The following is a 12,938-nucleotide window of genomic DNA, read 5'->3' on the forward strand; positions in this document are numbered from 1 at the left end:
CAGCAACTTAAGGCCGAAACTAAAACCGACAAAACTGAATAACCGTTGCGTGCCTAGGCCCAGTCAGCGAATTTGGCTTTTGGCTTTGGCTCTGTTTTGGCACTGGGAGAAAATTAGCTAAAGGTCTCATGTCTAGCTTACCAAGTCAGTATCCTTATTTAAAATTTTCCAAAGTTAATATTTAGTTTAAAATTAAGAAGAGCCATTAACTATAGGTTTAATATATAGATTTGCGTTGAAAGAGTTACCCATCAGATTTTCTCCCAGTGCCTCCTTGCCTTTTCCTTCACCTATCCGCTGGTATGGCCAACTCCGCTAGCTTTCTTGACTTGGCCTGGCTGATTGGGCGCGCGTTGTTTTGCATTTCCAGGCCAGGAACGGCGGCTGCGTAATAAAATGCATTTTAATTTGGCTAAATGTTCAATTAAATTTAAACATGCGCAGTCCGCTGTTTGCAATTTTGTGTTGCCTGTCGCCGTTGCGTTGAAGTTGACTAGCAGGAGAAGTGAATGTGTGCGACAGGACCCTCTTCCGATTTTCACCAACTTTTCTCCAGCTGTTGGGTTTTTGTTTTTTAGCAAGCCAGGATTCAAATTTCTTTCCGATATGTAAATATTTTAAAAATAACAACGTAGCGGTAACATTTTCCCTTTCTACAGAGAAAAAAATCGTCAAAATTCCGTTTTTAACACCAGAAGTTTTTGGCAAATGTTTTGGCCCACTCTATTAAGGGGTTTCGGCTCGAGCCAGAGCGGCTCTTCCAGTAAGCCGCCTAAGCCTCCATCGACTCCAAAACCTCCCACGCCACCGAAACCTCCACCGCTCCCTCCGCCTAAAAAAGAGTGCAAGATCCGGACCCACTGCATTCCGGCCGCCTTTTGCGCCGAAAGCGATAGGTTTAAGTCGATGTGGGAGCCTCCCAAGAATTTGCCTCCTCCTTATCCCTTTGTGGTCAGCCGATCCAATGAACATTGCTGCGGTCCCAACTGCACCAAGCCATTACCCTCGTTCGACGAGTTGTACTACCGACCCTCCTGTAAGGATGGTCCCTACCAGCGCCATTGGGTGGAGTGTCCCAAGTTCATGATCCGCAAGAAGAAGGTTTGTGCCTACGAAAAACTGGAGGGTTTGGATCCAGCGCGTCGTGTGGCCAAGCGGCGGGATACAGCGACGAAAGGCCCAGCTGCAGGACCCTGTCCCCATTTTGCTCCTTTGGCGCGTTGCGTGCCGGGACGTCGTCCGCCCAAATGCAAAAGTGCCAAGACGCCCTCTTGCTGCCGTAAACTGTGTGCTCCGATGCCCTCTTGGTCGGAGTGCATCAAGCCCAGGCTAGCCAGGCGACCCCAACGACCCCGAGAATGCGAATGCCGATACCCCCTAAGCCTATGCGAAGCTGAGCGGGGTCGTCAGTGGGTTAAAATCCATGGTGAGAACCACGTCTGTCCCGCTGCCATCGCAAAGGCCAAGAAGGCGAGGAAAGATGGTTTCAAGAAAAAGAATAAGAAAAAGAAGACCAAGAGTAAGAAGGGAGGAAAGGATAAGAAGCCCAAGGACATGAAAAAGAAATAAATTTTAATTTTTATTTTCTTATTTGTTTATGATGGCATTTCATTGATTTCACTCAGTTTCGGCCTCCAGAATAGTGGCTTTGTATTTGTTTTTCCCAGACTCGAGATCATCCAGGGCCTGCCTCAGTGCCATGCGCATCAGTTCTCGGGATTCTAACTCCGTAAGTTTGCTAGAAACCGTGTACCCCTCGGAATCCATTTCATCAATAGCTATAATGCCTTCATTAGCCTTGCTACTAGTTGGCTTACTGGCCGGAATCTCGATGGTCCTAAAGGGTTTATAGGTGTGTATGGTTTCCTCCGGCTGAACGACAGGTCTGGGAGTACTCTCTGTAGTTTTTGAAGGACTCTCTTCTTGAGAGTCGCTAGAAGACATGGTCTCTTCTGTTGTTGCTGTTTCTTCTGATAAATCGGCTGTTTCGCTTGTAAGCAACGAACCCTCTTCAAGTTTCAGACCTGATTGATCGGTCATGGCAAAAGATTGCTCAGATTCCTTTTCAGCGGCTTTAGGCTGCTCTTGGTTGTTTTCAGAACTTTCTACATCTTCCAATTCAGATTCAACAGTCATGGTAATATTGATTTCAGGATCCACAGACTGATTTGATTCTGCTACATCGGCTTTGGGTTCCGACAATTGGATTTCTTCTAGCTTATCAGATGCTAAAGAACTATCCACAGTTTCTAGATCAGTCTGATCGGATATTCCGCTGATTACCTCCTCCTCATAATCCAAGTTCTCATTCCTCTTTGGTATGTTTAATGCCAATGAAGCCATTTCTGGTGTCGAGGAAACACTACCCATGTTATCGACTTGACCCAATTCATTGTTAACCAAAGCGGACTCCTCTGGATAGAGGGTGTTCAGGAGAAGGGAAATCTGACTAAGCTCCTGAATCATAAAGTCCACATTCTCTCGCACGGACGTTAGAGAATTTTGTTCAAAGCTGGTGAAGTTCTCTTGGGAATCCAAATCTTGAGACAGTTGTTTCTTCATAGAACGCATTCTTTCGAATTGCAACTCCTCTTGGATATTGGAATGGTCACTCTCAGTGTAGCTGTATTGATCCTCTACAGATTGCTCTTCAAACCTTACATAGGGATCCTCTGCACTGGGTCCGGGCAGTCCTGCCAGTTCCTCCACGTCCAGTTCGTTGTTTTTCCAGCCCCATGAGGCTGTGATATCGTCATTGGAATCCTGTTGGTGCTCTTCGTAATGGTGTATGTTCCTCTCCTTCACATTCGGCCATACTAACTGGTGACCTGACTGATCCACTTCCTCATCTAACTTCTTCAGATTGGCCTTCGTGTGTTCCGATTGACTTGGGATATAGGTTTTATCGGAACTGTCGGACAGGCAGCGCAGGATATTTCTCTGGTTTTTAGAGGAACGAAGGACACCACGTGCTAGGCCGCTGAGCACAGACAGGCGAAACATGTTTAGAATTTTGAGCGAGTCCGAGAAGTGCTCCAAACGGTAAATGGTTGTCAAGTGAGATTTAAGATAAAAACCCACTGACAGCTTTGCAGGCTAAAACGCAGATTGCTGGGATTTGGATTAAGTGAGAAAACTAATCATCATCAGAAATCATACAGATTCTTAGCTGTTTGGTTTCTGATGAAGATAAGCTTCTGATACTGTGGTTTCTGTTGGAGTATCTGTAACATTAGCTACCTCAGATATTCTAGCAGATATCACAGTCAAGATAAGCCCTGTTTAGTCCTGTCAGTCTTCATCGCTTGGAGCGACAACATGGCCAGATGCTGGTGTTGTGTTTGGCCAAGTGTTGAGCACGTCGAATCTGCTCGCACATGGACATCTTTTCCAGACATTCACACTCGGGCGGACGCGTTGGAATCACGGCGGGATCTTCTTGAACGCATTCGGAGTAACTGGGAAACGGACACCTGATCTTCTCGCAGTCTGATGGCTCAGTAATATCGTCGCAGCTGGGCGGTACTCGAGCGGCGCGACAGCAGGGCATCCGGAGACGCATGCACTTGGAGTTTTCGTTCAGGCATTTTAAGCGCTTCTCTTCGTGCTCTGAGGAGCAAGCGGATCGCGGGCAGAGTGGCAGGTCACGACGAAGGACTTCCGGTGGAATGGCATCGCACCAACAGCAAACTCGCTTCGGGACCATCTTAGGACAGCACTCCCACCAAGTGCGCTGATAGTCCCGGCACTTGTTCGATGGTCTGTAGTACAGAACATCGAATCGGATGTCTCCGCAGGGCGGGCAGCATTCTTCCGGATAGTGCCACATAGTCTCTGGTCGTGGCGTTTCCTTTCTATCTTTATATTCCTCCCACATGGAGATGAATTTGTCGTCCTCTCTTGCCTCACTGCAGGGATTTTCCGCGATGCGGGCATTCACACAACATGGGTACTTGGGACGCGAGCAGTCCTCTTCGCAGCACGGCCGAACTGGTGGATCTGTCGGACTGCACGAACACTTCTTCTCCGTTTTGCAGGCACTGTACTTACTCCTAAAGCATTTAATGCTCTTTCCCAATGTGGTAGTGATGTGAATACTACGCCCACGTGCTTCTAGTGGTATAAAGCTGCTCGCCACAATTCTCTTGGCCAAAAACCTGAGCATGGCTGCTGTACTTGAATTTGAGTTCCTTCTCAAAGAGGAAATGTCTGCCAAAACGTATGCTAAGTTATGATGTTGAGATATAAATAGGGGGCTTCTTATACTGTCATTTTAAAGAACATTTTTGATGGTCTGTTGTTCATAATATCTAAAAGAGTTAATGCGACATTCCATTCTGTAGTAAGTCCCCCCTTGAGAAGACTCTTTTCTGGGGCCATTAGCTTACCTTTCAGTTCCTAAAAATCTTCTCATAGCTTGCTCTTTTCCATCAGATTTATATATATAAGCCCACTAACAACACAATCATTTCTTAACACGAGACATCTTTAATACCTAGAATTGTGGAAAATCTCTGATACTGGTGGACCATCTCAGTTGCAACTCAGTCACAACACCATTGTTATGATTGAGCCACAGATAAGATGGACATCAGGATCAAAAATTATCCATTTGTGTTCAGTTAATAGCAGGCACGATACAGTTTCTGTTGATCAAAGGCGAGGGGTTGCTGGGTAAAAGATTTTCGCGGCAAACTTGGACAATTCTGACCCTGGAAAATGCTTGCAAACGGCGTTGAGTACCGTCCATTTCCCAATTGTTTCCAATCCGTCAATCCTCTTGATTTGTTGGGAAAGCTGGCTTGATTTCTTGAAAAGCTCGGGCGTTGCGGTTCGTTCTTTGGCAGCAATCGCTCCTTGGCCTTGGCACACAGTTCATCCATGGCCTCCCGTTGGAATCTCTGGCCAATGCTAGAGATGTTACCCATCGGTTGCCATTTATTGGTGGGTTTGCTTTGGTTGGATGCCTGGTTGGATTCTGGTCTGAGGTAGCCCATTGTGGCATCACTCTTTGGCAAAGGACTTAAGACCTTGTCGACGCACTGCGTATGGTTCCGCATCACCGGAGGCTGAGCACGGGAGTAGCGAACTAGGAGCTTGGTCAGGCGCTCGGCACACATCGTGGCCAAAACGGAGGTAGCCATGTTAGATCCTATCCAGTGCTCACTGGATTCTTTAGCTGTAATCCCTGAGTGCTCTTGGTCTTCTTGGGAGTTCTGCTGGGTAATGTGTAAATGGAAACGTTCGATTTGGAAGCCTTTTGCTTGATTAAAAATGGGAAACACCGAAAGGAACGATTTATTATATGGATGACAGCAGAGGCCAAGGTTCCTGTGTTAGGATCAAAGAAAGTAGTTTGTGGAAGGAAAAGATTTTATTCTGCTTATTTAGTATTTTAATTAGGATTTTTGATTTGTTTGCTTTGATTTTGGTTTCATTGATTTTTCTTCCAAGTTTTAAGATAGAAGACCTGACATTTAGAGCAAAGCAATGGCAACAAGTCATTGTCAACTTGCAGCCATTGTTTTATTCTAAAAGACAGGACCTCCACTAAAACACTTTTCGATTATATAAAATCACTTAAGATTTTAACAATTGCGCCTTAGTCTCTCCTGCATAACCAAACATTGGGGAACGGGATGCCAACATTGGCATTCGGCTTTCCGTATCGGTTTAGGCGGCCTCCGACCCACCTCCGAGAACGATGGATATGGAGCCCGTAGCTTGGTGCACAGAGAGGGTCTGCGAGCGCGAGAGCAAAATGTATTGCACCTAGCTGGTTTGCAACAGGGCCAGAAAAGCTTTTTGCACGTGCAATTAGGATCACGTTGCAGTTCACTCCTTTGACAGAGAAGCTTCAGAGATTCGTAGGGTATATTGCAGTCAGGACAAGGATCCTTGATTCGATATCGAATCTCTGGTGGCTTGATACCATTCAGGCAGCACACTTTTTTCAGGCGTTGCTTAATAGGAGGACATTCTACCCAAGTGCGTTGGTAGCAGCGGCACTTGTCCGAAGGATGATAGTAGATTGCATCGAAGCGTGGCAGCATATCCTTGCAGAATGGCTGCTCGTCCGTCACACATGGTGGCTCCCACATCGATCGGAATGGCTCTTCAATTGGCTTCGGCTTTTTGGGTCTTTTGATTTCTGGACAAGGATTCTTGGCCGCCGATCGCAGGACACAGCACTTTGGCTTCTTCTTCTTTTCCATCTGTTCGAGGAACTTATCACGGGGCAAGTCGTAGGTCAGCACTTCCTTGGCCTTTTCACAAGTGCCTTTTGGAATAAAAAGGCACTTAGGATCATTGTCATGGCATGGATGGTGAGGATATTTGGTGGAATTTGCTCTGGAAAACAATCTGAATCCTTGCCTCCAGAGGACGCGAAGTGCTGACTGCGCCCTCATAATTTTGCAGGAATTTTGTTTGAGGCTCCTATTTTTCGGAATATTTAGGATTTTTGTGAGTTGAAATGATGTGAAAAGGAAGGCTGGGGAAACTTGGTCAAAATAACATAAGGAAGTCCATGATTTTCACAGGGGAAATCAGTAATTGAAGCCAGGATGCTTGGATCCTTTTTACACCTGAACAACACTGACGAACTTCAGCTTCCTCAAAACGGAAACCGCATCCTAGACCTGTAGGGAGAGTATCCTATCAAGGGTTTAACGCAGTTTTGGCGGGACTTGTTCAGCCGATGGTATGCCTTCCACATTTCGCACAAACTTCCCACCCGGCAAGCGCACTCGGAGCCGCAGAATCGTGGTATGAGATGACGACAAGCCTCCGAGAAACTGGGCTGGGGTGCTGTCTTCTTGCAACAATCGGCGGGCAGTCGCGTGATGATACACTTGGGCGGACGGCGTCCCATTTTGCAACACGGAGGCTTCAACGTTTTGCAGAGCATGCTCATCTGAAGGAGATGCTTATCAATGGCAGAAAGCGGTGGTTCCGGCGGTGGGCGGCAGCGGCGCTTCATGGGCGGATATATCTCCGGATTAGGACAGCAGACGTCCTTGGGTTTCAGCCAAAGAAACGGACACTCCGGCCATGTACGCTGGTATTGACGATTCTTATCCGACGGCTTGTAATGTTCACTGTCGTGCCGGATCAGTTTCAGCAAACAGTCAGGATCAGGTCGTCCCCGGTTATATATTTCCAGCAAATACTTAGGATACTTGTTCTCACAGAAAGATGGTTTCTCATAGCACTTGTCGGACTCGTACTCCAACGGGCATGACTGCTTGGTCTGCATGCACATGGTCATCTCCTTGTCACGCATCCTACAGCATTCCCCTGAGCTGGCATCATAGTTGCCCCAGTTATAGAAGCGACTTGTGATCAGGATTTTTTGAATATGTGCTTGGGGCATGCCCAGCTTCAAGGTGATCATAGTGCCTGGGTTTCTCTGAATAACAAATTTTGAAAGGCGTCGGCCGAAAGGGTTTAAGATTTGAACTGGAACTCCCAAGATCTGACATGGTAGCCAAAGGACTCCCTGACAAATTGGCACTTGCCTAGATAGATGGATGCATAATAAAACATATTATTTATAATATTTTCTATGTGAACTCTGCTATTGTTTATTCGAAACTAAGGGATGGCAACGGGTTACTGTAGAACGAACTTGGCAACTAAGACTTCTTCATGCGGTAGTAGTTCCATACGACGCACATGGGCGGCTGGTTTACGCAGAAACAGTGCGTGGGTGGGACATCTGGAGTCGGTTCCAATGTGCATTCCGAGTAGCTTGGATATTTCGTCCTGCGGCGAGCGCAACCGGCATGTGGACGTCCAGCCCGGCAGCCGACCACACTGGCTGGCTTGCAGAAGGGCAGCTTGAACCTGGGACAGGAGCTCACCTTTTTCTCAGGGCGGCATAGCCCCAGTCCCAGGTCCTCGCCGCCTACGGAGCAAGAGGATGATTTCAGCACAGGACGTGGTCGCCTTAAAAAGTTTGGAGGACGGCAACGGCAGATCGCCTTCCTCTTCCTTTGCGTCAACTCACACTCGCACCAAGTCCGTTGGTACTTGCGATTTAGTTTGTCGCTGGGCTTATAGAACATGAGATCCGTCCGCGGATAGGCAGTGGCACAGGGACCCAAGCAACGATTATCACCATCGATAAAAGATGGAACTTTGAACTCGGGATCGGAGCGACATTTGAACTCGGAGCGTCGCATCGATGCCCAGCAGAGATCCTTAAGGCGCACCTTAGACTTATCCAATGGATCATTTTTCTTCAGATTCATTCGCTGTTTAAGCGCCTTGGGCGCACCGTCGTCATAAGGATCGTAGAGGGTATTCAAACGGCGCATCTGGCTGGTACTTAATGCTAATACACTACTAATTGCTGTCGGGGCTCGGGAAAGCGTATTCTTCGCCAGCATTTTGCTTGATTTTATTCAGTCGAAATCCAAAAATTTGTTGCAATGGGTTAAAGTTTGAAATTTATAGAAAAATGTGGATTACTGTGAAATTTTCATAATGTGCGTTTCTACGGAATATATTTGTTAATAATGTGTTTTGATATATCAGAAAATGTTGAAAACTGAAGAAAATGTCAAGGGTAGCTGAGGTTGCTTTTTTTGGAAGAATTTTCGATGATTTTGATTTGGATTTTCCTAATCGTTTTATACTCTTTCACTCGTAAAGGTTTTCTTAGTTTTCATTCAATATAGTTACTTTTCATTAAAATTTATCAACTTTTATATATTCCCAGACATTCAGTAACCAAAACTAACATAGAAACCCATTTAAGCCCAACCTAAAACCCAAGTTGATTAAAAAACAGTAATTTTAAATTGTATAACTAAATTTAATTTAGTTTCGCTTTGAGTACAACACAAAGAAAGAAATAAATCCAGGGGTATAGCAAAGCACAGTAAGAGCCATTCTCGTCATCAGGCTAGTGGATAATCGTAGGACGTCCGGTCTGCCGCAGCTTCAACACGGAGCTTCTTGTTTTTGTTTTGGGTAGAGATGAACTGAGAGATCATTCGGCTGGCAGGAATGCTGATCCTCTGGAGACGCCTCCTTGTGTCCAAAGATCGTCGTAAAGCAGGTGGAGCTGCTGAACGTTTCTCCTGGCAAACTGGCTCCTTTACCTCCTCCTGAGGCTCTTCCATTTCAACCTCCTTGGGCTCCCGCCAGGTCGCTTGATATTTACGCTCTGTCCAGCGACCTGGGCTGTATTTGGTATCATCTAAGCGCCCCTCCGGCTGCTGTGTGTGCTCCTCATCAGCCCAAGTCCTTCTGGAGCTTGGCTCTTGAGTCGAACTACCCGGCTTGTAGTACATGTCATCCATTCGAAATTGCTTCATTCCGCGATATTTAAGTAGGTTGGTAAGTCCGAAAGTTACCATCCTGCTGCCCACTAAAGCTTTTGACGAATTCATTATTGGTCAGACGAAAATTTAGTTTTTTTTATTTAAATAAATAAAACAAAAATTTTCAAAGGAAAAAGAAAAAGTTGATCCGAACAGGAAAGGCTGTTTATATCTGAATGCGAAAGTTAAAATGAACTAGTCTGGTAAATCATGTTGGAGAATGACTTTTCAAGGCTTACTAGATCGAATATTTTATTTTTTAACAGGAAAAAATACGGGTCTGACATCGAAGTTGGCTTTTTCGTACAGAATTTTTAGGAGGGATTCAAATCGTGAGTGCCTCCAATTTAACAAAGCCGAGCACATACATCCCCAGAGTGGAACACCCCATATCAGGGTATTAAAAGCACCCATTGACCATCCCATTAAAAAATTGTAAAGTTTTAATTTTAAACTCGTAATATTATATTAGTTCAACGTCGGTTTGATTGAATAAAATTAAGTTGAGTGGCCAGAATAAAGTCCGACAAAACAACTAGGCTCCAGTGGCACCAACGGACTTGCATGTGGCGAGTCATCAGTCTGTAGTTGTCGAAAGGTGGGGTAGACATCCCAGATTCAGCACTTGTCGAAGTCCCTGCAATCGCACTCCTTAGAAGGCTTAGGATCGGTCGGCTTTCGCTTGCATTCCGAGTAACTAGGAAATGGAGCTTTGATCTTGCTGCAGTCTTTCTTCTTCGCTGAGCGCTTGCAACTGGGCTCCGGTTTGGATTTACCCTTTGATTTGGAGTTGCAACTGCCGCCCTTAGAGCCAGCACAACTGGCAAATCGAACGGAGAGGGGCATTAAGTTACCGGCCAAGATTTTAGCCCAATGTTTCGACAACATTTTGAATTTCGGTTGTGTAGGATAGAGAGGAAAGAGTTTCGGAAAAACTGGAATTTGGATGTGGTTACTTGGTTGGAAAAATCGGTGGGAATGTGAACTATCGTATGATTGTCGCCGCCGCCTACAGTTCGCCGCACTTCAATATCGCAGACCTGCCGCGAGCGATCCTACGTCTCAGCTCGGCCCACATCTCACAGGCCATGGGAGTCTGCAGGCAGAGGCACTCGATTGGTGGAGCCTTTGTGAGCTCCTCCCGCTTGCACTCCGAGAAGCTGGGATACGGCGCCTTACGCTTCTTGCAGTCGGACAGACGCCGTACTCGGTGGCAACTTGGTGGGACGCGGCTAGGCTTGCAGCAGGGCAATTCCCAGCGTGGACAAGGCGACTGGTCTTCCGGCTTCTTGCACTCCATGGGATTGAGCATGGGCATCGAGGGTCGGGCTGTCACCGCCACCGTCTTTCTCTGTCGGCGACATGGCTTCGGACGGGGATGCTTCTGGTCTATGCACACCTTCTTGGGCTTGATCACCAGCCGGGGACATTCGTTCCAAGTCACCTGGTACTGACGGGCCTCCTTGTCCGAGATGCGGTAATATTTAACATCAGAGCGTACGTTCATATCGCACTTTGGCTCGTACTCGCAGCCGGGTATGTCCCACATCGATTTGAACTTTGAAGTCTTTTTCGGTTTGTTAGTCTCCTTGGCCTCGACCTTCTTCTTGGGCTTGCCACCCCTGGCCGCATCGCAGATGGTGCCCTTGAAGTGAGCAGGACCACAGCTCCTGACGCCCGCGGTCTTTTCCGTTTCACACTTTTTGGGAGCTCCGCAATCGTCGTCGGACGACTTACTGCTGTAGTTGCGGCACAACAGTTGCTGACGGAGCACACTGTTGCCACCAATGGACAAGCCATTGGACCCACCCTTGTTCTTGAATTGGCTGAGACCCACGGACCAACCGCCCTTGAACAGTCCACATTCTTCCATCAAAGACATGCTGCGAGCCACGATGGAACGACACTTCAGACGCAACATTCGCAACATTTTAAACTTTTTCACCAAATTTTGTTTTACAAAGCCGAAAAAAAAACCGAGAAAATGTTTTGTAAGGCCAAGGACTGACTCTAGACTAACTGAAAACCCACATGAAATGCCTCGAGTGGGTTTACAGCGCCAACTTAATTCAGTCATTTTTTGATTTTTACCATCACTGACAGCTACGTTTAGCTTCGAAATTCTTCTAAAGAAGAAGGCTTTGAAATGAACTTCAAATCGTTTTAGCCATACAAAATAGGTTTTTAGGTCATTTCTTTTTGGCCTTTTCCAGACTTCACATCGGCTCCGTTGAGCTGATTGTGTTTTCGTTTCAAAATTTGAAGTTAGGAAATTTTTTTGTACCTCGGGGATATTTGTTTGGTTTCGGAATTGTTGAATTTTCTTCTGAGCTGTCTATATTAACCTTTGGCAGTCATGTCTCTGTTGCGCGGTGTAGCACGGAAAACTCATGGACAAATTGTAAACCGTTTATTGGGCATGGTTAGCCAGCAGCGTGCCTATGCCAAGGATCACAATCCATCGCCGAAGTGCAGCAGCGATTCCGGCAAGGGCTGTGGCAGTTTAAAAAGCTGCGGCGACCCTCGCTTCGAGAAGAAACCACCGCCAAAGCAGGAGGATACCTTTCAGTTTCATCACCTGATCAAGATACCACCGGAGTGCTGCGACGATCCTTGCCGGGATCGCTATCCTGCTTATGACGACTGCTTTTATGAGATTTCGGACAAGGCGAAACGCAAGTATCAGGTAACCTGGGTAGAATGCCCGCCCATTAAGATAAAGCCCAAGAAGATTTGCTGTTTCGAGGCGGGAAAACGTCCTCCAATCCCGCGGCGCAAGCGCAAGGAATTCGTAGCCTCTGTCGAATGTCCCACAGAGCAGGTGTGTCCCAAGGACGACGGTCTGTGCCCCAAGATCAAAATGCCCGGTTGCAGGCCCGTTGATAAGGTATCGTGCCACATAGTCCGGCGTAAGACCCAATGCGTCAAGGTCAAGGCACCGTATCCCTCGTTCTCGGAGTGCGCTCACGGCCCGCTTCGCAGGCCGCGGGCCATTGAGTGTCACTGCCTGGATATTCCAAGCTCCTGTGAACTCATCCGTGAGCTTGCGAAACGCGAGGGGAATCCTGGCACGGGTAATTGCGGCGGAAGCAGGCTATAATTGCGTTTAAGAGGGATTTAATATCTTGTTCCGTTATCTGAAGTATTCCGAAGCCAAATCAGAAAAATATCTTTTAAACCTTGTGTGCAATTCCTATTAAATAGTATAACATCGATATATACCCGAGAGTTTTATTTTCGATTATATAAGTCTGCTATGCCTTCTCCAATTTGCTTCCTAATGGAAAACAAGTTTGCCTTTACTTTTTTTTTGAAAACCAGGCTCGCAGCTACTTAGCCATGTAAATTGAAAACATTTGCCCAACTGTGGATGAGTATGCAAAGTGTCCAGGAGAAAGGGGACGCGGAGTTGGCGGCCAACTGCGTGCCATATTAAAGTCGCTTTATAGCAAATTACCAATTCAGATATATACGGGTACACACAAATCAGTTATACCCGGCATCTATCAGCATATTCCCCTGACTATATAGCTTTTTGGTTTTCTCCCTTCTTTCTGTTTTTTTTCGTATTTTGAATGCATGCAGGCCGTCACATTTATTCGAGTT

The 12,938-nt window shown here is 46.5% G+C and overlaps 11 protein-coding genes across 12 annotated transcripts in view; 3 read left to right on the top strand and 8 right to left on the bottom strand.

The window, feature by feature from the left end:
• LOC108113412 (alpha-protein kinase 1) overlaps nucleotides 1-12,938 on the top strand; it is a 69,270-nt gene that overhangs the window by 32,579 nt on the left and 23,753 nt on the right. The gene's annotated exons all lie outside the window — the stretch shown is intronic.
• LOC108113301 lies at nucleotides 493-1,569 on the top strand. Its single transcript, XM_017223856.2, has one exon. It carries the CDS (start codon nucleotides 709-711, stop codon nucleotides 1,567-1,569), a length of 861 nt encoding a protein of 286 aa, XP_017079345.2. The 5' UTR covers nucleotides 493-708.
• LOC108113438 lies at nucleotides 1,567-3,075 on the bottom strand. The gene has a single exon (XM_017224010.2). It carries the CDS (start codon nucleotides 3,001-3,003, stop codon nucleotides 1,618-1,620), a length of 1,386 nt encoding a protein of 461 aa, XP_017079499.1. The 5' UTR covers nucleotides 3,004-3,075; the 3' UTR covers nucleotides 1,567-1,617.
• On the bottom strand, nucleotides 3,184-4,230 carry LOC108113455. The gene has a single exon (XM_017224036.1). It carries the CDS (start codon nucleotides 4,163-4,165, stop codon nucleotides 3,299-3,301), a length of 867 nt encoding a protein of 288 aa, XP_017079525.1. The 5' UTR covers nucleotides 4,166-4,230; the 3' UTR covers nucleotides 3,184-3,298.
• Nucleotides 4,469-5,310, bottom strand: LOC108113502. The gene has a single exon (XM_017224093.1). It carries the CDS (start codon nucleotides 5,142-5,144, stop codon nucleotides 4,623-4,625), a length of 522 nt encoding a protein of 173 aa, XP_017079582.1. The 5' UTR covers nucleotides 5,145-5,310; the 3' UTR covers nucleotides 4,469-4,622.
• Nucleotides 5,356-6,601, bottom strand: LOC108113462. The gene has a single exon (XM_017224046.1). The coding sequence runs from the start codon at nucleotides 6,408-6,410 to the stop codon at nucleotides 5,589-5,591; it is 822 nt and encodes a 273-aa protein (XP_017079535.1). The 5' UTR covers nucleotides 6,411-6,601; the 3' UTR covers nucleotides 5,356-5,588.
• LOC108113471 lies at nucleotides 6,616-7,569 on the bottom strand. The gene has a single exon (XM_017224058.1). It carries the CDS (start codon nucleotides 7,394-7,396, stop codon nucleotides 6,617-6,619), a length of 780 nt encoding a protein of 259 aa, XP_017079547.1. The 5' UTR covers nucleotides 7,397-7,569; the 3' UTR covers nucleotide 6,616.
• On the bottom strand, nucleotides 7,562-8,681 carry LOC108113482. The gene has a single exon (XM_017224070.1). It carries the CDS (start codon nucleotides 8,391-8,393, stop codon nucleotides 7,638-7,640), a length of 756 nt encoding a protein of 251 aa, XP_017079559.1. The 5' UTR covers nucleotides 8,394-8,681; the 3' UTR covers nucleotides 7,562-7,637.
• Nucleotides 8,801-9,515, bottom strand: LOC108113511. Its single transcript, XM_017224106.2, has one exon. The coding sequence runs from the start codon at nucleotides 9,399-9,401 to the stop codon at nucleotides 8,907-8,909; it is 495 nt and encodes a 164-aa protein (XP_017079595.1). The 5' UTR covers nucleotides 9,402-9,515; the 3' UTR covers nucleotides 8,801-8,906.
• Nucleotides 9,774-11,352, bottom strand: LOC108113446. The gene has a single exon (XM_017224023.1). The coding sequence runs from the start codon at nucleotides 11,260-11,262 to the stop codon at nucleotides 10,342-10,344; it is 921 nt and encodes a 306-aa protein (XP_017079512.1). The 5' UTR covers nucleotides 11,263-11,352; the 3' UTR covers nucleotides 9,774-10,341.
• Nucleotides 11,522-12,547, top strand: LOC108113492. Its single transcript, XM_017224081.2, has one exon. The coding sequence runs from the start codon at nucleotides 11,689-11,691 to the stop codon at nucleotides 12,430-12,432; it is 744 nt and encodes a 247-aa protein (XP_017079570.1). The 5' UTR covers nucleotides 11,522-11,688; the 3' UTR covers nucleotides 12,433-12,547.

Source organism: Drosophila eugracilis, unplaced genomic scaffold, assembly GCF_018153835.1.
Source record: "Drosophila eugracilis isolate 14026-0451.02 unplaced genomic scaffold, ASM1815383v1 contig_1765, whole genome shotgun sequence".
Lineage (NCBI taxonomy): Eukaryota > Metazoa > Arthropoda > Insecta > Diptera > Drosophilidae > Drosophila > Drosophila eugracilis.